The 23,138-nt window shown below is 54.5% G+C and overlaps 1 protein-coding gene across 6 annotated transcripts in view; it reads left to right on the top strand.

Annotated features, from left to right (window-relative positions):
• The window catches only part of SLC45A4 (solute carrier family 45 member 4), a 129,883-nt gene that overhangs the window by 62,918 nt on the left and 43,827 nt on the right, over positions 1-23,138 (top strand). For 5 of the 6 annotated variants that reach the window (XR_010577518.2, XR_010577516.2, XR_012416676.1 and 2 more), the window contains one exon: positions 22,026-22,214. The exons of the other annotated variant lie outside the window; for it this stretch is intronic. Coding sequence is in view for 2 of the 5 variants with exons in the window: in XM_045398758.3 (XP_045254693.1) it covers positions 22,026-22,214 (189 nt within the window). In the remaining 3 variants the exon portion in view is untranslated. The remainder of the gene's footprint in view (positions 1-22,025; positions 22,215-23,138) is intronic. 6 annotated transcript variants of the gene reach the window in all.

Here is a 23,138-nt window from a genome sequence, read left to right as displayed (position 1 = left end):
CGGTCACGTCCCCACACCACCGTGTAGGCTCGCTCACGCCTCGCCCTCACTCCCACATTGGAGGACCTGCTGAGCCACATGCGGTGTCTTGGGACACAGAAGGCAGACATAGGGTCCCCTGACCTTCCGGCAGCCCAGTGGGGAGAACAGTCGTGGAAACAGGTTGCTGCAAGGTGGTGCTCAGAGGGGGTCTGACAGTGTGTGGAGGGACCCCAGAGCAGGAGTAACACTCCCAACGCTAGCAGGTTTTTCTGTGGCTCCCAGCAAAGCCTTGGAGGTGGAGCCTCTGTCACCACCCGATAGACGGGTCCTGGCCCTGCCGGCTCCCTACTGCACATGGGCTGGCTTAGCTTTGAAAATCCTGTCTCCTCTTGTGAGATTCTACAGCCTCCTGCCACATTTCCTGGCCTGGGATCCACATTCAGGTCCACATTCAGCTTCCTTCGGTGTTTGTATAAACCCAGGATGGTGGTGGGTGGGCTCCCCCGACACGTGGCCTCCAGTCTCGGGCCTGTGCATTGAGGTGCTCGTGGAAGACAATATCTGTCGGCTTTCTTCCCAGCAGCCTGTGAGTGAGAGCAGGGAGTGGCAAGCTGCCTAATGGAGGAGTTTGGCTCAGCGACTTGTCCAGGGTCAGTGTGGGCTTGTTATCTGGGGCACTCATCGATGTACCACGGGAGCTGCGGCAAGCAACCAACCAAGCAACTTTGTATTCTCATGAGACCCTCAGGTTCTTTTTCCCAGCGCTCTCTTGCCTGTTCTTGATAATGGGGGAGTATGGTGTTCTGTCTGATACTGGAGCCTGCATTGCTAATCGCAGCACTTCCCGCACTGGTCTAAACATCCTCTGTGGGAGAACGATGTAGAATTGTCACAGCCAGGAGCCACGTTCATTCCCGCTGCGGAGGTCACTTGGGCCTGGCTTGTTAGATACCCAGGTTTAAGAAATGTAAAAATCATGATGATTCCAGTAGTTACTTACTTTTATTTCTTAAATTCTATCTGTCACATGAGCTGGATTATTTAGAAGACTCTGGGCCTTTCGGTCATCGTCCTGGTCGTCACTGCAGGATTTTGTTTTCCTTTTATGGTGAAGTTTGAGTCTGTGGGTTTTTATTTTCAGTTGCCAGTTGTCCCGTGATCTCAGCTAAATGTGCATATAATGATGGCCGCACTTGGCGGGATGCGCTTCCCTTTTCATCTCATCTGTGCAGGGAGCTTGAGGACAGGCTCCCGGCCACAAGGAGGACTGCCCACTCGCTCTTTTCTGTCTGACCTGGAGATTCGGGCGGTCCGCTGTCCATGCGAAGGCCACCGCACACTCCCTTGTCTTGTCCCTGTATGCACCATGACTTCACAGTGGCCATCTCTGTCCCGGCAGGAATGGCCCTGCGCCCCCTTCTTCCTGGCCAGGGTGGGACCTGAATCCTTGATTCCACACAGCCACCTCCTCTTCTGAAGGTGCTCTAGAGCAGAAGCAGTGCTCCCTCCTAGCGCTGCGGGGATTGCTGGGCTCCCAGGCCTGGGAGGAAAGGCTTGGAGGTGGCACAGAAGGCGGTGGGGGTGCCCGGACTGCTGGCTGACTGTGAAGGGAGAGATAGCCCACCTGTCCCCAGAGGGCCCTGTCAGCACCATCCCGTGAGCAGGTCCTGCCCCACAGAGCCAGCCCACCAGCGGTTCCCAGACCCTCACCCAAAAGGGAAGCTGTTTTTCTTTCTCTTTTTTTTTTCTTTGACTGTGTTGTAAAGGATGCAAAGGAACTGTTTTTAAAATATAAATTCTACTTTCTTAAATGGACAGTGCCTTCACCAAGTTCAGAGTTGAGAAGTTACCATAGGGCAGACTGCAAGGTTTCCATCCACTCCTGTCCCCCAGGCTCCCATCTCCCTTCTCCAAAGGCAGCAGCATCCCCAGCTTCTACACAGTTGCACCCCAGGCAAGCGTCCTTGGACCTCGCCACTGTCCCCAGAGCAGCTCTTGGAGAACAACAGTGCAGATAAAGCCCCTGGTTCTGCGTCCACCACGTTGCCCATGAACCGTCTGTCGCCCTCCTTGGCTGTGCTGCGCGGCGCCCTCCTGGCTGTGCTGCTCCTCTGCCTGCCCGCAGAGCCACTGCTCACTGCAGCCTGGCCTGTTTGTGAAGCTGTGTGTGTTGTGCACTACATTTCCACACCATTTATTGAATGATGCGCTTCTGGAGGAGACTTTTACAGATATGTACATTCTTAGCCCCAGGCTCAGAGTAAAGGAGTTGAGAACACACCCACAAACCAGTGCCCGTAGGCCCGCAGCACCACCCCGAAGTGGGGAGAGGAGAAGGGTGTGAAGTGGCCCCGATGTTAGTTGAGACCCAGGAAGATCCTCCCCGTCCCATGGATCCGGGCGGCTGCCCCCGGCTGCCCTCGCAGGATGGTCTGGAGGGCAGAGGAGGGCTCTGGGAAGCATCCTGCAGGCCCCGCTCTGCACATCCACGAGCGTCTCCCCTGCAGCACGGCAGGCGATGCGTGTGGCGTCTCAGAGCTGGGATCCAATCACAGTGTCGGGCAGCCAGTTTCTCATTTTACTTATTTATTTTTGAGACAGGGTCTCGCTCTGTTGCCCAGGCTGGAGTGCGGTTGTGTGATCACGGCACACTACAGCCTCGACCTACCAGGCTCAAGCAATCTCAAGCGATCCTTTCACCTCAACCTCCCAGAGTGCTGGGACGACAGGCGCCGTCCCCACCACTGGGCCAAAAGGCACGTTGTGGAACCAGGCTCTCCGGAGCCCTTTGGGAGCCAGCCCCGTGTCTCTGAGTCACGCTCAGTTCCGTCGGAGCACCCTTCCCACTGGGGTGTGTTGTTCCCATGTAGCCGTTTTCCCTTGGGAAGGAAAAGTCCCGTCTCCCCTCCTGTTGATTGTTTTCTTCTTGGTTCAGGAAGTATACTCAAGGGAAAAGGAAAATCATGTAAAAGAAAAAAGGGGCGTTCTTTGTTGCAGTCTCAGTTTGACTCATGAGTTAGAACTACATTAACGTGAGAGCCTAACTTCTCTCCACTCGACAAAGATCGTGAGCAATAGAGCATCTGAGAATGAAGAAGTGACGTCTGCAGATTTATTTGTGGGGGAAGTCAGGTTTATTCTTGTCCGTCTCATTCAGGAGGCTGGGCGTGATGACTAAAGCTATGCTCACTTTATATTTGTCCATTTGTTTAAAACACCAGACTTTCCATTCTTCATTGTCGTTCCGTGTGAATCGAGATTCCTAGGATACGGTTTGTTGTAGCTTGAAGCTCGCCTTTTCTTCCTCTGGGAAAAGTCTACTCTTTAAAAGCCTGCCTCACACAAAACACTGGAAGTTTAAAAAAATACATGAAGTGCTGGTCACTTCCCTCCACTCCCTGAGTTGTGTGGGGCCCTGACCATTTGATGCCGGGTGCTGGTGGGAGCAGGTGTGCAGAGATGACTAGGCCTCAGCCCCACACTGAGTCACCTGCAGAGGCCATGCCCTCCAGAGCCCAGTCTCATGAGCCAAGCCCTTCTTAGGAACTCAGCATGTTGCCTCTAAAACTGGGAGCCTTCTTATGCAACTGACGATGGCTTAGTGTTGAAATCCACCTGAAAACACATCTTTGAAAAGAATTGAGAGACATTCCTACTGTGTTCAGGTGAAAATGCACCTCATGATGCTGTGTGCGTGCGTGTGCGTGCGTGTGTGTGTGTGCTTTGCTCCTGCACCCTCCTGGAGTAAGCACGCACTTTGCTAAGCAGGTGACTAAGCAGTTGGTTACTTTCTTTCTGCAGGATGTATCTAACTGGGCAACTGTGTGAAACTTGGAAGCTGAGTTGTGTTGCAATTCCCTTGCCTGGGAGGTTGGCAAGTATTTTAATAGTGCACTTCTGCAGTTCAGATACACTCGATGCCTTTCCGGAAGTTCCTGTGCGTGTGATGACACTCTGAAAGGGGTTCAGTAAACCTATTTTGTTTTGTCTGAAAACACCCAGTGACCCAGGGGTGTCTGCAGATACCACACTCTTGGTTTGTTTTCCGATTTTGAAAAACCACACTCAGCACCTAGCTAACCCTAAACAGTTTCCTTTCTGGCAGGAATAATTCCTAAGGGACATGTTTGCCCCAGTCACAGGGGTCACCCAGCAGGGCTTTGTCACAGCAAGCATCTGGGGACTAGAGTGGACCCTGCAGAAATTCACCGCGTGGCCCAGGCAGCAGCCCTGGCTCATAGCATCCGGGTGGTTGAGATTTTCTCCGTCATGCTTCTGGTCTGATGGTTCTTTCCTCCCCATACTAACTCAGATGAGCTGGAAACTGCTGTTGAGGAACCTGGGGGAGACTTTACTAGAAGAGTACCTTACACTGGGGTTTCCCAGGCATCCTTCATAGCACCTCCCACAGCCTGGGCTTTCATGGGGCTGCGTGTCTGCAGCTCCTCAGGGCAGGGCAGCCTGCTCTGCCCCCTGCCGGCCTCCTGGCAGCTATACTGTGGGTGCAGGCACCCCACGTCTAGTATCATGCCTGGTATTGGGGAGGGTGCTAAATAACTCTATACTCAAGGGCTCTTCGAAGTTACAGAGTGAGCAGTGTCTCTGTAGGGAGAGGGTGGTGGATGTTGGATGAAGCTGGAGAGCTTGGTGCCTACTGCCCTCCAGGGGCCGGGGGAGATGCGGTGGTCGGGGAGACTGTGAATGGCCATAGCTGGATAGACTCAGTGAAAAGCTGTGTGATTCCACTCCTAGGAGGGCCCTAGAAGTGTCAGATTCATAGAGGACAGAAAGCAGAATGGTGGAGGCTGGAGGAGGAGAGAGGAGTGCATGTTTCGTGGGGACAGAGTTTCAGTTTGGGAAGATGACATTGCTCTGGGGTGAGTGGTGGTGATGGTTGCACAGCAGTCTAAGGGTACTTGCTGCCCCTGAGCTGTGCACTTACAGTGATTAAAAAGGTAAATTCGATGTTGTGTTGTTTGATCACAATATAAATGTGAAAAAAATTGAACGACTTGACAAAGCTAAAAGTTGCATTTCCTGCTGACTGGAGGCTTAAAGCTTGATGGTGACGTAGGCCCAGGCTTGGAGCTGCGACTGCCCACTCTAGTCCAGTGGGAGAGGGTTTGGAGACTTGGGCAGGCGTCTGCTGCCCCGGTGTCCTAGGCATCCACGGTGCAGCACAGGTGGCCTGTGGCCAGCTAGCTGCACACCAGAGGGAGAACCATGTATGTGGGCTGGACAGCATTCCAGAGATCTTGACCAAAATAGTTGAAAAACTTCTTGTGCAAGGATGTTTTGTTTAGACTGGAAGCCTGGATTTCCTTGCATTTCAGATCATTGTATTTTTTAAACAATAAAATGTCAACTATGGTAATTTTTCCCAAAGAGTTACACGCCTATTATTCTTTCATCAAGTACTTACGGAGCACCTACCTGCTAGGTGCTGGGCATCGTGCCCAGGGCTGGAGGTGAAACGGGCAGCCCGAGGCCTCCAGCTCACTTGGAGACACGAGCACGTGACCTGGCGCTCCCAGTTCGGTGAGGTGAGAAGCGTGCTGAGAGGAGACACTGGCCTGCTGTGCACTCGCTTCAGGGATCATGGAGCGCCACGTCCGGGAAGGCGTGGAGGGCGGCGGTGAGGGACACCGTGTGGCTTTGGGGTGAGGGTTGTGATTTTTGCCCTGGAGGCCCTCCAGGTCTGGAGGAGAAATATTAGGAAGGACAGTTAAAATACAAGGCATTAGCTGCTCGCTTCTAAAGGTAAGCATGGAGTACAGGGGAACAAGGCAGACGGACACCCAGCGCCATGCAGACAGAAAGAGGGGCTGGAAGCCAGGGGGCACTGTCTCCAAGTTGCAGGGGTGAGTAGGGGTCCGTGAAGTAAGGGTGGCCCTGGGCACAGTCTGGGCTGTGGTGTAGTGGGGAGACCGTGGCATTTATGGAAATGGTGACTAGTCTAGCATGGCAGAAGTGTGTGAGCTCAGTGCAGAGTGGTGTGACAGGCAGGGAAGGACCATATCACAGGAGGCCTTACATGCCACTCCAGGAAGGTGATTTACAGAGAAACTTGAGCAATTCTGCCCTTTTTCAATATTGTGCATATGAGCAGTGGTAAAGTAACAGTTTTTAAATCCTTTATGGTAAACAATATATCATATTTTGGCAATTTCCAAACTTACTAGATGACTATAATTTTCAAAATCTTAGAACATGAACCATAGACATTTGAATTAAGACCAAAAAAATCAATTATTTCTGCAGAAAAATGATCATTTAACAAAAGCCAAAAGGAAATTAAATATTAACAAAACATCACAAATATGTTTGAACCGATAGGACTAGATACCAGCTAGCTCAGGGACCAATGGAGGTTCGTGTTAATCTGTGGGGCCATGTGTTAGTGCTGTCTGTGGCCAGCCCTCTGCACCCTCATCCACTGGGCACCGCCCAGTGACTCTCTGAGGAAGGGTGCACTGTTCTCAAAGGAATTACTCCATAAATGTTTAATATTTCCCTTAAACATGTATCAAAATAAAGTTAAAGTACGGAAATACGTGGGCTTTTTGTGAAAGGAAGTTTTAGAATAAATACGGCAGTTACTTTGCCCTTAAAAGCAATTAGTATGCAATGTGTCCACCAGCAAGATGCTTCCCAGATGATGGTCATTTTGTCATTTAAAAAAACGGACTATTTAGATGTTACAGAAGATACGTACACGTGTGATTATGTGAGTAGTAAGTTAATAGGATTTGTCTTTGGGTGCAGAATAGGTTGTTCGCCCCCTTTTTAAAGTGAAGCATGGGCTTGGATGTGTAGACATATTTTCTAGCTTATACACGACTTGGGAACGTCACAGAAACATTAAATGTTGAATTGGAAGTAACTGTTAGACACTTAATACCAGAGGATTTAGGTATAGATGTGTTACACAATGGAAGACTTCGGGGAAACTGAGAGTTTGAGTTCCAGTGTGAGGGCAGTCAGGGCTGGGTGAGCGGGAAAGTCTGGGGACAGCTTTCTCTGGATGTCCGCATGTTGAGTTAAATATGGCTTGGGAAGCCAGTGCCTGGACTTTTGTGTTAGGGATGAAAGTCATCAGGGACAGTCGGCACTGCAGGCTCTACTCAGGCAGGGGAGAATCCAGGCACTGACTGTAATGTTTTTGTTTTTGTTTTTGAGACGGAGTCTCACCCTGTCACCCAGGCTGGAGTGCAGTGGCACGATCTTGGCTCACTCTAACCTCCATCTCCCGGGTTCAAGCGATTCTCCTACCTCAGCCTTCTGAGTAGCCAGGATTACAGGCACACACCACCACACCCGGCTAATTTTTTATATTTTCAGTAGAGATGGGATTTCACCATGTTGGCCAGGCTGATCTCGAACTCCTGACCTCAGGTGATCCGCTCACCTCAGCCTCCCCAAGTGCTGAGATTGCAGGCATGAGCCCACCACGCCCAGCCAATTCTTAATGTTTTGCACATTTCAATCCAGTTGTTTATTTAACTTTTTGAACATGCACACGCTTACATTTTTCATTTGAGAACGTGACTAATGAGAATTGCTGCCCATGTTTTGATGGCGAGGTTTCTTTTGTTTTTGACCTACTAGCAGTTTTGTGTAATGCCTGCCCCTCTCTTCCTCTTCCGTAAACCCAGGACCTGAGACCTAAGCTCTGAAACGCTTCCCCATTCTCTGCCAAGCCCAAGGCCAGCCTGGCTCCCTGTGGCTTTTTGTTTTCTTCGGATAATTCACCAGTTCTTATAAGCTTACTTTACGTTATAATCGTTGTGGGGTTCACAGAGGGTCTTTGGTCCTTCATATTCTTCAGAATACGAATACGTCCTCCTCCGTGACAGCCGAGCATGGTTTAACTGCAGCCGCACCGGAAGTGCACTCTGTGGACACACCGGCTGTGCCCTGGGTTGAAGTGCCCCTCACGGTAACCTGACACTCATGATTTATAAATGGAGCCGCCTGTGTGTCTCATGCATTTAAATTGCTTCACCTGCATGAAGAAGCGGGCGGCATTTGAGCAGTCAGTGCTGTTCCCTGTTGGTTTCATATCCCCTGCTTTTCAGCACTGCTGCTGCTGTGGATCAGGGACTTCAGAGTGTGACAATCCTGGACAAGCCTTAACAAGCCCAGCCATGGCTCCTGTGGGTAGAGAGCTGAGCGTGGTCACCTGCATCTTCACTAGGAGATGAAGCAACAAACTCAGTGCTGGGAAAGTCAGTTTTGGTTTGCAGAGGGCCTGCCGAGAACCTGCGAGGTAGCAGGCGCTTTTCTGTCCTCAGGGAAGGCAGACCAGCGCAGGGACACACATTTAAACAGCCGGTATCATGGTCACCAAGGGGGAAGGCCGTTCCAGGCTGGGGAGCAAAAGCTCACAGTGACGCAGTCCGGGGAGGTCGAGTCCCGCCGGAGCCCAGCTGTGCTGGGAGGAGGGGCCGGAGCAGAGTGTGGAGGTGAGCTGCATCCAGCTTTCCTGTGCCAGTGCAAGACCTCTCCGAGGCCTGTTGTCATTAGTGTAGTTATCAGGGAGGTCATCTCAGGCCACCACCACAGCCATGGCAGGGTCTAAGGGCCCTCTCCTGGCTGCGCACAGGAGAATATCCCAGGGCAGGCAGTCTGCATCAGGACCTGGGGTAGATTCAAGCTGGCAAGTTATACACTCCCTGTCCACCTCTGGACCCTTTGCTGGTGCACACGGAGTTCTTTTGGGGAAGCCAGGCCACCCAAGACCCTGTTTGGGTAGAAAGATGCTAAATATAGTAACAAGAAAGGGAAATGTCAAAATGGGATAGCAAATAGGGTTCAAATCGCCAGTCACGAGCAGGGAACAAACACGGATGCCCCTCTTCAACACTGGCCGGGGAGCCCACCCCGCACCTTTCAGTCCTGGGAAGAGCCCAGGCTAGGCCCACGAGGAGGTGGCCTCTCTGTCTCTAGAAACCAGGGCTCCAAAGGGAAAAGTGACCTCCTTGAGGTCCTGACGGCGAATGAAGAATCTGAATTGGAGCCACCCTTTCCTTCAAACCAGGATGCCCTCCACCAGCACCATCAGGCCAGGGCTGAGGTTTCCGAGGGACGAGATGTGAATTAGGCCTCAGTGGACATAGAGAAGTCCCCACTCAGGTGAGCAATGCAGGCCCCGATGTTGGCGATGATTCACTAATGGTTTATGCGGACAGCGAGCTGTTCAGGATGACTCAGTTCTCATAAAAGCCCAGTGATGATGTTTACAGATTTCTGCAGATCAGGAAACGGACACTCAACAGAGCTAGTCGATGGTGGAGCTGGGATTCAGACTCAGAATCAGCCTCCACTCAACCATGGTGCCATAGTGCCGGCCTCTGAAGGCCAGCTCAGCCCAGAATCAGGCCCAGCCACAGACCCACTCGACCTGCCTAGCCAAGGCCCCACACCAGGGAAAAGAGCAGAGCAAAACGGGTGCCACACTCCACAGCCGTTTCCTAGGGGCATGCCATCTTGGGCAGAAGTGTCATAAAGAGAGATATTGTTAGAGGGTTTTTTATTTCATTTTCTTATTTATTTGTTTGTTTATCGTGAGACAGCCTATGTTGCCCAGATTGGAGTGCAGTGGCGCACTCCTGGCTCACTGCAACCTCTGCCTCCTGGGTTCGAGTGATGCTTGTGTCTTAGTCTCCCAAGTAGCTGGGATTACAGGCGTCTGCCACCGTGCCTGGCTAATTGTTTTCTGTTTTTACTGCAGATGGCGTTTTACCATGTTGGCCAGGCTGGTCTCGAACTCCTGGCCTCAAGTGATCTTCCTCAGCCTCCTAAAGTGCTGGGATTACAGGTGTGAGCCACCGCACCTGGCTGGTTTTTTTTGTTTTTGTTTTTGTTTAATTTTTAAATACCCGAGATCTTTATTGAGAAACCGTAATAATAACCATCAGTAAGAATTCATTTTTTCCTTAATTTCCACAAGCTTGCTAGTTTTAACTTAATAGCATTCTCAAACCACTTCTAAACCAGTGTGTGGCAGGAGGCAGGGTATAATGAACAAATGTCTGCAGCCCAGCTGTGTGCTGGAACCAGCTCGTACTGGCTCCTGAGAGCCAACTTAAATTTTCAAAAACTTTGTGGGCTGATCGTTAAACACATGCATTGTGGAAAAGTTACGTGCTTACAGTTGATTTAGGTTAGCAGAGTTAACGCGCACTTAGCACTTCCTGTTGCCCGACTCCCTTTCGCCTCGGTGTGTCTGCCTGCCGTACCTGCAGGGCACAGGTGCTTCTCAGCACTGGCTGCCGCTCCTCTCGACTCCCGTTCAGTGACGTCACCTCAGCAGCTTGAGATTGGGCGGGGTGGTAGCGTCTGCACCACGGAAAGTGGCAGCCACTGAAAGGAGACGCCAGTCCAGCCCAAGCTGGTCGTGAGGCGCTTACCTGGGAGCCACTGAGTGTGTGTGTTCACCTTGCAGCTCGTGAGCACTCACCTGGGAGCCGTTGAGGGCGTGTGTTCACGTTGCATCTAGTGAGCGCTCACCTGGGAGCCACTGAATGTGTGTGTTGACCTTGCAGCTCGTGAGCGCTCACCTGGGAGCCACTGAATGTGTGTGTTGACCTTGCAGCTCGCTCACCTGGGAGCTGTTGAGGGCGTGTGTTCACCTTGCATCTCGTGAGCGCTCACCTGGGAGCCACTGAATGTGTGTGTTGACCTTGCAGCTTGCTCACCTGGGAGCCGTTGAGGGCGTGTGTTCACGTTGCATCTAGTGAGCGCTCACCTGGGAGCCACTGAATGTGTGTGTTGACCTTGCAGCTCGTGAGCGCTCACCTGGGAGCCACTGAATGTGTGTGTTGACCTTGCAGCTCGTGAGCGCTCACCTGGGAGCCACTGAATGTGTGTGTTGACCTTGCAGCTCGCTCACCTGGGAGCTGTTGAGGGCGTGTGTTCACCTTGCATCTCGTGAGCGCTCACCTGGGAGCCACTGAATGTGTGTGTTGACCTTGCAGCTTGCTCACCTGGGAGCCGTTGAGGGCGTGTGTTCACGTTGCATCTAGTGAGCGCTCACCTGGGAGCCACTGAATGTGTGTGTTGACCTTGCAGCTCGTGAGCGCTCACCTGGGAGCCACTGAATGTGTGTGTTGACCTTGCAGCTCGCTCACCTGGGAGCTGTTGAGGGCGTGTGTTCACCTTGCATCTCGTGAGCGCTCACCTGGGAGCCACTGAATGTGTGTGTTGACCTTGCAGCTTGCTCACCTGGGAGCCGTTGAGGGCGTGTGTTGACCTTGCAGCAGCAGCGTTCCCTGTCTTCACGTGAGGCCATGGCGTGATCATTCCCTGCTTGGGCATTTGGGGTGTTTCTGGCCATTCATTATAATCAAAGCTATAAATAGCAGTATATAAGGGTGGCAGTTGGGTTTCCCCTCTGTCCCTAATTCAAACCATAAAGCCTTATAGCTGAAGGGGACATTTGCTGTCATCTTATCCAAGCCTTGGACGTGAACCAGCCCATGGTCAAAGCATGGTGTGCAGAGCAGTGGGGCTGGTGTGTGATGGATTGTTGAGATTCCACGGCCTCATGTGCAGGAGTCTGAGGTGGGTTCCCCCGCTCAGTCCCTAGTATCTGTATGAGCTTGGGCAGATGATATAATCCATTGGAGGCTCAGCTTCACCCCTGAAGACCCCTTCTGTAGGCCGGCTGCAGAGGTGAGATGCAGAGCCTGAGTCGGGCACTTGGCATAGGGCCTGGCCCCACTGGAATGTGCTGTTTCTGCCATTTTAACTGGGCCTGGGCAGTGCTATGTGACCTGGAGCCTTGGTGACCTGGGCGCTACTTTCCAGTGCCCGTGGAGAGAGGAGAACCTTGGTAAAGAACGGAACTGGGGTCTCCTGATCTCGGGCCGTTTGCCCTCACCAGGCTCTGTTGAGAGGTGACCGGCACTTAGTGTCGCAGTGTACTGGGCCTTCCACACTCGGACCAGTCTCATGTGGCAGTAACTTCCTAGTGGCTCAGCGCCGTGTGGGGAGAGTGCTTCCTACTGTGCCTCTCAACGTAGTGGGCTGGGCAGGGCCCACAGTGGCTCTGTGTCTGATGGGGACGGGGGTCCCCCGTGGTCCCTGGGTCTCTGCCTGTGCCTTGGTTCTAGGGTTCTTTGTCTAGAAGATGCCAGGTGGCCGGGTGACCCGAACACTCAGTGTGGGTACCACAATGCCAGCTGTCCGCCCACCTGCTGTTGCTAGGTGCTCCCGCACATGACATCCGACTCCAGGTAGCTGCACAGCAGCCCTCTGGGAGCAGCCCTCCTAATGTGTCCTGTTGATCCAGTGGTGACCTCATGATCCAAGCTTTTGACCTCGGGGACTTGACTGGTCATCTGGTCCACTAGGTTGGACCAAACCGGCCTCCTCATGGTCCTCCCCCCACCAGCTTGCAGTGTGGCCTTCACGGGGACCTCCGTGTCCCAGCCCAGGCACCTTTGAGGGGTCCCTGCTGCCTCTGGCGTGAGGGGCCACGCCCTCAGCCCAGAGCCAAGGCCTTCCTGGCCTGGCTGCCGCTGCCCTGTCTCCGGCGCTCCTTCCCACACTGTGCCCTTCATCCTACCCTCTGCACCCGGCCTGGGACCTGCCAGGTCCTTTCTCTTCCGGGGTGACCCTCAGCCCTAGAAACGTGACCGAATGTGGCTCCTCCCACACTAGTGTTCTTTGTTTGCAGAGAGGGCCTGTCAGATGCTGGTCTTTCCCCCATTTCACAGGGGAGAAGACAGGCTGGGAGGGGTGGGGGAAATGCCTCACTGGGTGTCACATGCTGTTGCCGCTGCCACCATAGTGTCCCTGGAGCAGGAGGTGCTGCCCCAGCACCTGCATTCCTGAGTCCCCGGGTGGGGCAGGTCTGGTTCCACGTCATCAGAACTGTCATCAGCGCCGCGTCCCAGTTTGGCAAAACGCACTCACCACGTCTGTGCCACGTGCTCTTCGGCAGTATTGCTCTTCTTCTCATTTCTTCAGAAAATAGACAGTGTCAGCACTGCACTTCCCTGGGCAGGAGACTTCAGGTGGCTAATTCCACAGGAAGATAGTGTCAGGTGTAGGTGCCGGAGCAGCGGCCGGACCCTCCCCAGGTGCAGCGTGAGCTTGGGCAGCAAGGCCGGGGCAGCGGAGGCGGCACTGGCCTGGGCGCTGCTCCTGGCAGTCCCCAGCCATCAGGGCCCTTCCTGCCCCGCTGCTTACCCCATCCCAGAGCTGGGCACACCTGGGGCTTCAGACCTTCAGGTGGCCGCCGGAGCTGCTGTCTCAGGGCCTCTCTCTGGCACAGCTGTTTGTCTCCAAGGACTGTCCTGTGAGTGTACGAGGCCCTGCTGGCTGTGCTGGGAACCCTCGGCACCCACAGGTCTTCGCGGCCGCTTCCCTCTCTGCCTTCTGTCCCGAGAGGCTTTCTGATGGAAGGGCGGGGGCTTCAGGAGTGGCCCTCCCTTGTTGAGATGGGGTGCTCGATAGCGCCTTTAACTTTGAGGAACTCCGGGGCCCGGCCCTGATAGCCACAGTGGGTCTTACTTGAGTCGGTGATGCAGAAACGGAGGCCTGTGCTTCTTCACCTTCTGGGAAACCTACTTCCAAGAGTCTACTCACCGGGCCGGCTGTGTTGTGGAAAATAGTCTAATACGGCCTCTGATATGTAATTCATTTACCGAGAGTAAGTGGACTTGCAGAGAACTTTCTTACCATCGTATGATGGTGCTGTGGTGTTATCCTTCCAGCGTTTTGAACTCACTGCCCGTGGACGTCATCAGAACACCACGGCCGCAGGAGTGCAGGCAGGGATCTAGTGTTGGGCGCTGAGCTGTGCGCGCCGTGTTCTCCTTTAATCTCCAGAATGCCCACCTTTCCCAGCATGCCCATTTACATGCAGGGCAGCATGTTCGAAGCCCAGGCTGCTCCAAAGTCCTGCAGCCAGAGTCCTGCAAGCTCAGAGCTGAGCATCTCTGCCCGGAGGCCATGTGGTCCCTGCCGTTGGCCAGGCCCTGGCTGTGAGGGAGGTGCAGGTTGGGAAGTCTGGCTCATCACCCGGCGGGTCTGTGGCCAGGGCCCACCTAGCACGCGCTGGAGTGGCAGCAGGGTCTCTCCTATGGGTGGAGGCCGTGGTCTGCGGGCGCCGTCACCCACCATGTGCTTGTTGAGAGCCTCCTACAACGCGGTCCTGGACGGTACGGATGCCTTAAAGCTCATGGCCTTGGCAAAGGAGTGCCTGGACGCCAGGGGAGCCGCCCCTGCCCGGGGAAGGCACTGGCCGGGCCCTCCCCAGTGGCCATGGCTGAGGCCCTGAGTGGAATGTGAGCCTGGTGTTTTCTAGAAGAGGAGGTGGGGTGGGGTGGGCGGCTGGAGTCTGGTATGGAGAGGGAAGCGGCCTGGCATGGGCTGCCCAGACAGTGGGTAGGGTAGGGTCTTGCGGGCTGCAGACAGGAGGGTGGACTCTGAGGGCACTGGACGCCGTGGCGGGTGTGAGCAGTGAGTTTTTAGGTGGTCACTCTGGCTGCAGGTGGTGGGTGGGTTATAGAGGATGAGGGAGGAACCAGGGGTCAGTTGGAAGCCTGCTGTGCTCACAAAACTCTGCTCCTAAGAATGCAGCTCTTTTAAGGGCACTAAGCAGTTACTGAGTGTCAGGTAAGGGGGAAGGTCGAGTACTTCAGGCAGAGGCAGCAGTGTCTGTGACGGTCCCATGGGCGGGAGGAGCTGATAGGAGACAAGTGTATGACGGGGATGTGTGGCTGAGGAGGCAGCGGCACCTGGTGCCAGATGGGCTGTGTGGCGGGTGGTGTTGGTGCGCGGGGTCCTGCCAGCATGAATGGTGGGTGACAGAGCCTTTTCTCTGAGATAGGGGATCCCAGAGGAGGTCTAGATATGAAGCGGCTGATCAAGAGATGGGTTTGGGATGTATCGAATTAGAACTTTCCTTTCTCTCCTCTGCGGCCTGGGGTAGCTGTCGGCTTCTGAAACTGATGAGGCAGCTGAGGGTATGGCCAGCTTTGACCCCTAAGCTTAGCGAGGGCTGCAGGACATGGACTGCATTTTGTGCTCTTCAGGAAGCTTCCGGAATCTCAAACCAAAGGCCATATGGTTGCTTATACAGCTACGATAACATCACTGTGTCATCACAAAGATGTTTGCTTATTGCAACATCTGTTTGGAAGAGCCGTGAGGATGGGTGGCTGTGCCGATAGGGCAGAGAGCATCCCATGTTCCAGCCGCGGGGGGTGCGAGCCCCATCAGCCAGCCAGTGAAGACAAGTGACTGCCAGTGAAGACAGGTGCCCACAAGTTGGACACAGGGGTCGGCTCTGAGACAGTACAGCAGCTGCAGAATGTTCCTGCTGGCTTTCTGGAGCGTCAGTGTCCTGCTTGAGCCTGGCCGAGGGCCTCTAGCCAGGCTGTTGAGGCGCCCGTCCTTGTTGAAGAGGAGAAACAGTGGCCCCCTGGGAGTTGCTGGGGGGCACTTGGCACAGGGCTGCAGGGACAGCATCATCGCCCTGGAAACGAAGTCCAGCCTCAGGGCCGTCCCGTCCAAAGACCCTTCGGAGTCTACTGAGGTCAAATTAATGGAGTCTTCAGAAAGGCTAGAATGCGCAATTTCAAAACAGCTGCCTCCACCCAAATCACCCCATGTAAAGCTTGCAGTGAGCCACAGCCTCTTGGGCACCCGACAGCTCCACTCCACACAGCTCTCCCCTCAGGGCTCTGCCTCACCCTCTAGAGATGAGGCGCTGGGTCCCGGCTTTCAAGTTTCAATTCCTCCTCTCCTATGAAAGGCCAAAGCCCGGGAACTTATTGTCTCCTGCCCCTTCACCGCCAGATTCCCCCGCAGGGCTCAGGGAGCCATAGCTGGCACTCTGGGAGGGGATGGGTGGGCCATGGGTGTTGGAGTGGGGAGGCAGCACATGTGAGAACACTCAAGATGCTGCTGTCCCCTCCACCCTAAATGACGGCCCGTTTGCAGTAGGCTCAGAAAAAGCACCTGATCTTGCTCTTCTTTTCACCCCCTCCCTGCCTTCCTGTGGCTCTAGTGGTTCTGGAACATTCCTTGCAGCTGTGGGGCCCTTGCCAGCACAGAGCCTCGGTGCCAGGGGACCCAGTGCCAGTGGCCCTTCCCCTCTTGCAAGCAGGTGGCCCGAGCCCTGGGGGCCCGGCTCCCCTGGCCCAGTGTCTTTCCTGTCTGAGCCCTTCAGAAGTGGCTCCCGACAGGGTTCCTTGACTTAAATTCATCAGAGGTCACTCAAGGATGCTAAGCCTTTCCCACGCAGGACTTGTGCTCACGAGTTTCACGGCACTGTGGCATTTGGTCCCAGCACAAAAGTATATCTCTATGTGGAAGCTTTGTCCATTGAAAGAAAGGATGCAAGTTCCTGTTCCCATTGCGGATCTTTTGTTAAACATTTATAGGCGACTTTCCCACTCCCTGGCACACCCCCCCGCCCCCGCCAGCCTCCCCCCACCAGAAAGTCCCAGTTTATCACACACGGCACTGTGAACAGGAGCCGCCACACGTGACCCGAGCGTCGCCCGTGACCTCACACAGCCCGCGGCCGAGCGGTGACACAGTGAGTATTTCCTGTGAACAGGGAACCTTCCTGGTCCCACCATTGTTGTTCAGCTTTTCCCTGGGAAAAAAACAAAACTTATTTACTGGGCCCGGCGTTGTGTTTGTGTGGAGCCGGGCTGGGAAATGCCCCATCGGAGGCGTCCCAGTGGCAGCCCCCTGCCGCGAACCGGGGAGACCGAGTTCTCACCACGGGGGACGGCGGAGCAGGATCCGCGAGGCAGGCAGGCGGCAGCTGTGCCCTCCCAGGGCCGCTTTGAAGATGTGATGAAAAACGTTTATTTTTCTTGCCAAGATGCTTAAAACAAAGGGAGCTGTCCCCTGTTACTCGGGACCACTCAGTCCTGCAGCCCGGCTCTGTGGGCACCCGGCGGGCATCCCGTGGCTGTGCTGCCTCAGGTGCTGGGGACTGAGATGGAGCTGCTGCCTTCCTATTGGGCTTGAGCTTTCCTTGCAGCCTGGAATTGAAATTGACTTTTAGGCCGACTGGGGAGGGAAGAATGAGACACAGACACTGCTGGCCCTGTCCTGGCCCCCTGGCCTATCTCTCCATCCTCAGCCTGACCTGCTGGTGGTCCCTGCGGCCTTCACCCCGTGACCACTCCCGAGGGAAGCCTCCTGCGCCCCTGGCAATGCTCCTTCCCTGTGTACCCCAGTCATGGGTCTCCTGCTCTGGCCAGATTCTGGGTTCCTCCAGAGGGGACAGGCCAGCACCTGGGGTGGTGCCAAGCCCACCGAGAGGTTCAGCAGCGACAGCTGTCGTTGGGTGTAGATGCTTGGTGCTAAGGTGCACCACCCCTTCCAGGGAAAATGCACGGGGCAGGGCACCTTGCGCACCAGCATTGAGAGCGCCCCAGCAGGAGGCCCCATGTGGTTCTTGCAGCACTGAGCACCGTGGGTGGGAGGCACAGGTGGTGGTGCCACGGCGGGCTCTGCCTTTCCACTGGTCCCCTTAGAATGTGCCAAGTGCCAGTCCCGACGTGCAGACTTGGGCTTGTCTAAGCAGAGGGGAAAGATGAGAAAGGAAGCCCCGCAGTGTCTTGTTGAGGATTGGAACACGGCCCCTGACACCACAGGGTGTAAAGTTAAAATCACGATGTCAGGCCACAAGGAACAGTCAAAGGCTTCTAGGCACAGTCCGTGACAGCTGTGTGGTTTGAGGGGCCGCCCTGGGTCCCAGGGCAGGCCAGCCAGGTGTGGGGGTGAGTTAGTGGGGGGTCAGAGAGAGGCGTGGGGGGGCCTGACCTAGGGCTGGGGGCTGGCAACACAGGAGAGACCGGGGCCAGGGCTGCACAGGGGCCAGGTCAGCTGCAGGGGCTATAGGAGTCAGAGCTGAGGGCAGAGGGGAGGAGGCTTGCTGGTGGAGGAAGACCTGGGGCCAGGTCCCACCAGGCTCTGGAGGGACCTGTGGGGCAAGGGTGGAGAAGCAGCCTCTGCAGGAGGACTGGGAGCCAAGGGCCTGGTCTGGGCCCAGCGGTTCCCCCAGTGCCCTGTCTCTTGTCTCCTGGGGTGAGAAGCCTCCCTTGTGGGGACGGCTGCCTGGTCCAGGGCTGCTCGGACCCAGCGTCTTCCCGTCTCAGGGCTGGCAGCACGAAGGCAGGACAGGCCTGTGCACGAAGCACCCCCTCTAGATTGGGTGGGCTGGGTCGCACCTGCAGCTCCTCCCCGCCCTCCTGACACCCAGCCAGCGCTCGGGGCAGAAACCAAGTAGGAAGGTGACAACTGGAAGAGGGAATGCCTGGGTTTCTCACTTGGCACCGATTTTAACCCGACTGTTGGCCTTTGTTGATGCAACACAGGGTGGCTAAAACTTGGATGGATAACTTCACTCTGCCTTTCTTGAAGAACCCACAGGCAGAGTTAGGGTGGAGTTAGGAGATGGGGCGGGAATTTCAAACCCTCGTGTTAAATAAAACCATGGACACTCTCAGAGGAATGTAACAGTATAGTCTGTGACGTATCAGTCACAGTGGATACAACTAGGATACAACTCAGTGTTATTAGACATTTTTTTTTAAAAGGAAAAGGCGACCCTTGCTGGAGGATGGCAGCAGTGGAGGCTGACCCGCGATGTCACACGTCGCACTGGTCAGAGGGGTGTGTGTAACTGCGCCCAAGAACAGAAAGCACGCTCAGAATGGAGAGCAGGGAGTCCCAGCAGAGAAACGGTAGCTACAGAAAAAGAGCCAAGTGGAAATTCTAGGTCTGAAAAATAAAGTATCAAAATAGAAAATGAACCAGATGGGGTTAACAGCAGATTGGAGAGGACAGAAGAGTCAGTGGACTTAATGATTCGTCAATGGAAATGATCATACGGAGATTAAAGCTTGAAAAAAGAAATGAAGAATGCTCCAGGAAACAGAGGGATGATCTCAAAGGTCTGTCTGTCATGGGAACCTCAAAAGAAAGGAATTAGAGAATGGAACGTAAAACTTTTGCAGGGGCAGGTACAGTGGCTCAGCCTGTCAGCTCTTCAGGAGGCCGAGGTGGGCAGATTGCTTGAGCTCAGAAGTTTGAGACCAGCCTGGCCAACATGGCGAAACCCTATCTCTACAAAAAATACAAAATCTAGCCGCCGGGTGTGGTGCACAAGAGGCTGAGGCACAAGAATTGCTTGAATCCAGGAGGCTGGAGGTTGCAGGGAGCCGAGATTGCACCATGGCACTCTAGCCTGGGTGACAGAGCAAGACTCTGTCTCAAAAAAAAAAAAAAGAAAAAAAAAAGAAACCTCCACAGCTTTGAGGTAAGACATAATGGAATGTTTTCTAAACTTGGTGAAATGTATAAATCTACAAATTCATGAAGCTCCAGAAAGCCCAGCTAGGATGTGTGCACAGAAATCCGTATCTAGGCTCGTCATTGTCCAACTGCTGAAAAGTAGCAGTAAAGAGAATCTTTAAAGCAGCCGGAGGAAAAGAGATCATTACATACAAGAGGACACTCATGGGAATCACAACAGCCGCCCTGTCAGAAACCACGGGGTTCAGAACACAGTGGATCACATCTTCAAAGATCTGGGCTGGGAGGAATTAACCCAGAATTCTGTGTGCAGCAGAAATATTCTTCAAGAATAAAAGTGTAATAAAGAGAGTTCAGACAGAATCGAAGAGCATTTGTCGTCAGCAGAGCCCCTCCTATTAGAAATGCTAACAAAAAAAAAAAAAGAAAAAACCTACAGAAAATCCTTCAGGCTTAAGAGAAGGGCTATCAGATGAAAAGTCAGAGTTTTCAGAAAGGAAAGAGGACTGCTGGAAATGGTAAAGTGGGTTGGTTCAGGTCAGCTAGCATTCCAGCCCTCTGTGGGTCACAGGTCCCATCTGGTGCCAGACTGGGGCGAGTGGTGCGGAGAGAGGAGGGAGCGGTCTCTCGGGAGCGCAGTGGGCGGCTGAGGTGGCTTCAGTGCTGTGTGGAAAATGCAGGACCTGGCGTGCCCAGGGTGGGCGGGGGCCTCCTGGGTGGATGGCTCTCAAGGAGTTTGAAAAGTGACAGCAGGAGGGGTTCCCAGGCAGGGAGGTGAGAACCAGCGTGCTGCGAGAGGAGACAGAGCCCTTCTGGGAGCCCAATCCAGAGGAGCCAGGGCCGCACACGGGCCCCCTGCCTGTCTGTGTCGCTCAGGAGCAGCCCTCCCCTCCCCACCATGACCGAGATGCGGGGGGAACAACGTGGCTTCCCAGGGCTATGTCCTTGGGGGTGGTCCTGCCCAAATGTGACCCAGAGGCAGCCAGCTTGGGAGCCCCAGCTGGGTTTGCTGACATATTGGTACAATCTGCATGTGGTGGGAGTAATAACCGCCTCCCATTCTTTCTGAAGTTTTGAGTGTCGCGCCCTCTGCGTAGTTTTGATAAAGAGACTTTTCTGGGAAATAGGCTTCCTGATGGATAATTATTAACAAGGGCAGGGACTCGGCTCCAGTGAAGCTGAGGAACCCGCGTCTGCCATGTAAACTCTCACCCATCCAGCGGACATGCTCCACAGACTTCTCGCTTCCCGAAACATCAGTCCTTTCTGCTGACTTCTAGTAGGAATAAAATTCACCCTTCCTGAAGTTGTGTGCAGTGCAAAGGTCAAAGCAAACACCTTAAATTCTCGGCCGAACGCGTATTTGAGTGGACACATTAGCAATAATTTTAAAAGGTGCTTCCCTCCTCCTCTGAAAATGATTTCCTCCTCCCACACAAGCTTATTTTTCTTGCTAGTTCAGCACAATATTCTCAATGGATTTTGGCAGTGTAAAATGTTAGCCAGATGAACCGCTGGTGTGCCAAGCACCTTTACTTTGTGAGGAAGCGTTTTACTGACATACAGCATGGGGAGAGGGCATAGATCTCAAGTCCCCTGCGGGATGAATTGGCACCACGTGATTGAAGCGTGGGACTCCCATCCGGATCAAGAACAGACACCCGGCCCCGAAGCCCACCCCACTTCAGCCACTGCCCCCTGCGAGGGCAACCGGCACCCGAGTTCTCACAGTGGAGAGTCCTTTCCACGCCTTTGGACGTCACACGGCAGGCGTCAGAGGTGTGTGGTCATCTGTGTGGGCTTCGCTCAGCACTGCGAGTGGGCTCGTGTGCACGGCTGCACGAGGCAGCTGCCCGTTCCCATGCCGTGGTGCTTGTGACTGCTGACATTGCGTGCCCGCCTGGTTGGCGATGGACACACAGGTTTCTGTGATAGGGAGGCAGCGTGTAAACTCAGGGACAGAGTTTGAAATCAGGTAACCCTGGGCTGAAATCCTAGCTGTGTGACCTGGGGTAGATTACCTAACCTCTCTGAGCTTCAGTTTCCCTGTCTACAATAGGCACAGTATTTCCTACCTCCCTGGATGGTCAGGAAGGAGAATGTGAGCGTGATAGGTGCCATCTGCAACCCTTTGGCTCCAGCTGGACACACTTATGGTGCATCCCTCCACCCCCACTCAGTAGCCACACAGAACAGCCTTTTGCCGGCAGTGGGGACCCTCCGCAGGACCCTCTGTGGTACATTTTCAGCCAATGAGGTCCGAAGTCGTGGGCCCTTCCTGCCTCTGTGAAGCTGCAGTCACCGTCCTGCTCTTGTAGACCGTCTGGTGTCAAGGGACAGTGGCCCTGTGCCTGCCACCCTCAAAGTGGCCTTCAGCAGCCCCGAGGCCCTGGTCAGCGCCAGCAGTGTGGAGGGGCTCTCAGCCCTGTGTCCAGCCCCGGGCGGGGCGCCCTCCATGTGCCTGCACAGTCAGTGTGTGCTGCCCCTTAGGCTGGGGCCTGTGCAGGTGCTTTTCTCTGGCCACCTGATGCTTATAGTTGGGGCCGGGTTGATTTCAGATCATCTGGCCTTGCAGAAAAAGGGAAGTCTACTCCGTGGAGACAACCTGAGCGGGGGGTGTGCGCATGCGTGCATGTACACATGCGTGCATGTACACAGCGGCACCTGCCTGTCGCGGGGCTCCCAGGCAGACTGTGGCAGAGCCCGGCCAGTGCCTGCGTGTGCGACGGCCCTCGTGTCCCTTGCAGGCCTTCCGGAGCAGTACTACAGCCTCACCTGGTTCCTGAGCCCCATCCTTGGCCTCATCTTCACACCTCTCATTGGGTCTGCGAGTGACCGGTGCACCCTGAGCTGGGGCCGCCGGCGGCCTTTCATCCTCGCCCTCTGCGTTGGTGTCCTCTTTGGCGTTGCACTTTTCCTTAACGGCTCTGCCATCGGTAAGTTTCTCGGCCACACCTGGCGTCCTCACAACACAGACGAGGGCCTGGCCCTGGGTAGCTCCACTCAGTAAAAGCTGAATGGTGTTGAATATTCAGGCTGACCCTCTGTGGGCCTGGCTGGGCAGCCGAGGCCGCCCTGGCGGTAATCACCCGTGGTAGCGCTGAAGCCGGCCCCATGTGGGAAAGCTGGAGGAACCTGTTCACAGGGAAACGCTTCCTGTTGTGATCATTTGTTTTTAATGCGTATCTGACACCACGTCCTGTTTCCAGCATTCTTTCAGAAATTATCTTTTCTTTTTTTGTTCTCCTTTTCTTCGACTTGGTGTTAAAATGTCCAGAACCTGGTTTGATGTTTGTGTTTTGCCTTCTTGGTTGTTGTTTCCTTTTGAATTAAAGCACCTCTGTGTGGGAAAATAGTTTTTTCCTTGAGGGCACCCATCAAAAACTGTTAAAAACATTTTTCTGGCAACAGCTTTTTGAGACAGAGGAGCTTAATCTGTCTTCTGAACTAGAGGAACTTGCCCTGGGTCTGCACTGATGCAGAGGGAGCTGAGGAAGTTGAGCGGCAGGAGGAGAGGCCCTGGGACGCTTCTCAGAGCCCGAGTGGTCACTGGCCGTGGGGTGGGCTTTGTCGCCAACAGGCGATGCCTCTGATTGTGTGCAGGGGTGCGGCTGCCCTGGCGCCTGCTGGGCGCGGAGCTGCCGGCCCCCTGTCTGTCTGTGTCCCTCAGGAGCAGCCCTCCCCTCCCCACCATGACCGAGATGCGGGGGGAACAACGTGGCTTCCCAGGGCTGTGTCCTTGGGGGTGGTCCTGCCCAAATGTGACCCAGAGGCAGCCAGCTTGGGAGCCCCAGCCCCTCTGCCTCGGAGCCGTCGCCTGCCCGTGGTCTGAGGAGGCCAGCAAGGACCACCTGGGCAGA

Source organism: Macaca fascicularis, chromosome 8, assembly GCF_037993035.2.
Source record: "Macaca fascicularis isolate 582-1 chromosome 8, T2T-MFA8v1.1".
NCBI classification, from domain to species: Eukaryota; Metazoa; Chordata; class Mammalia; order Primates; family Cercopithecidae; genus Macaca; species Macaca fascicularis.
This window is presented reverse-complemented; position numbering and strand designations above follow the sequence as displayed.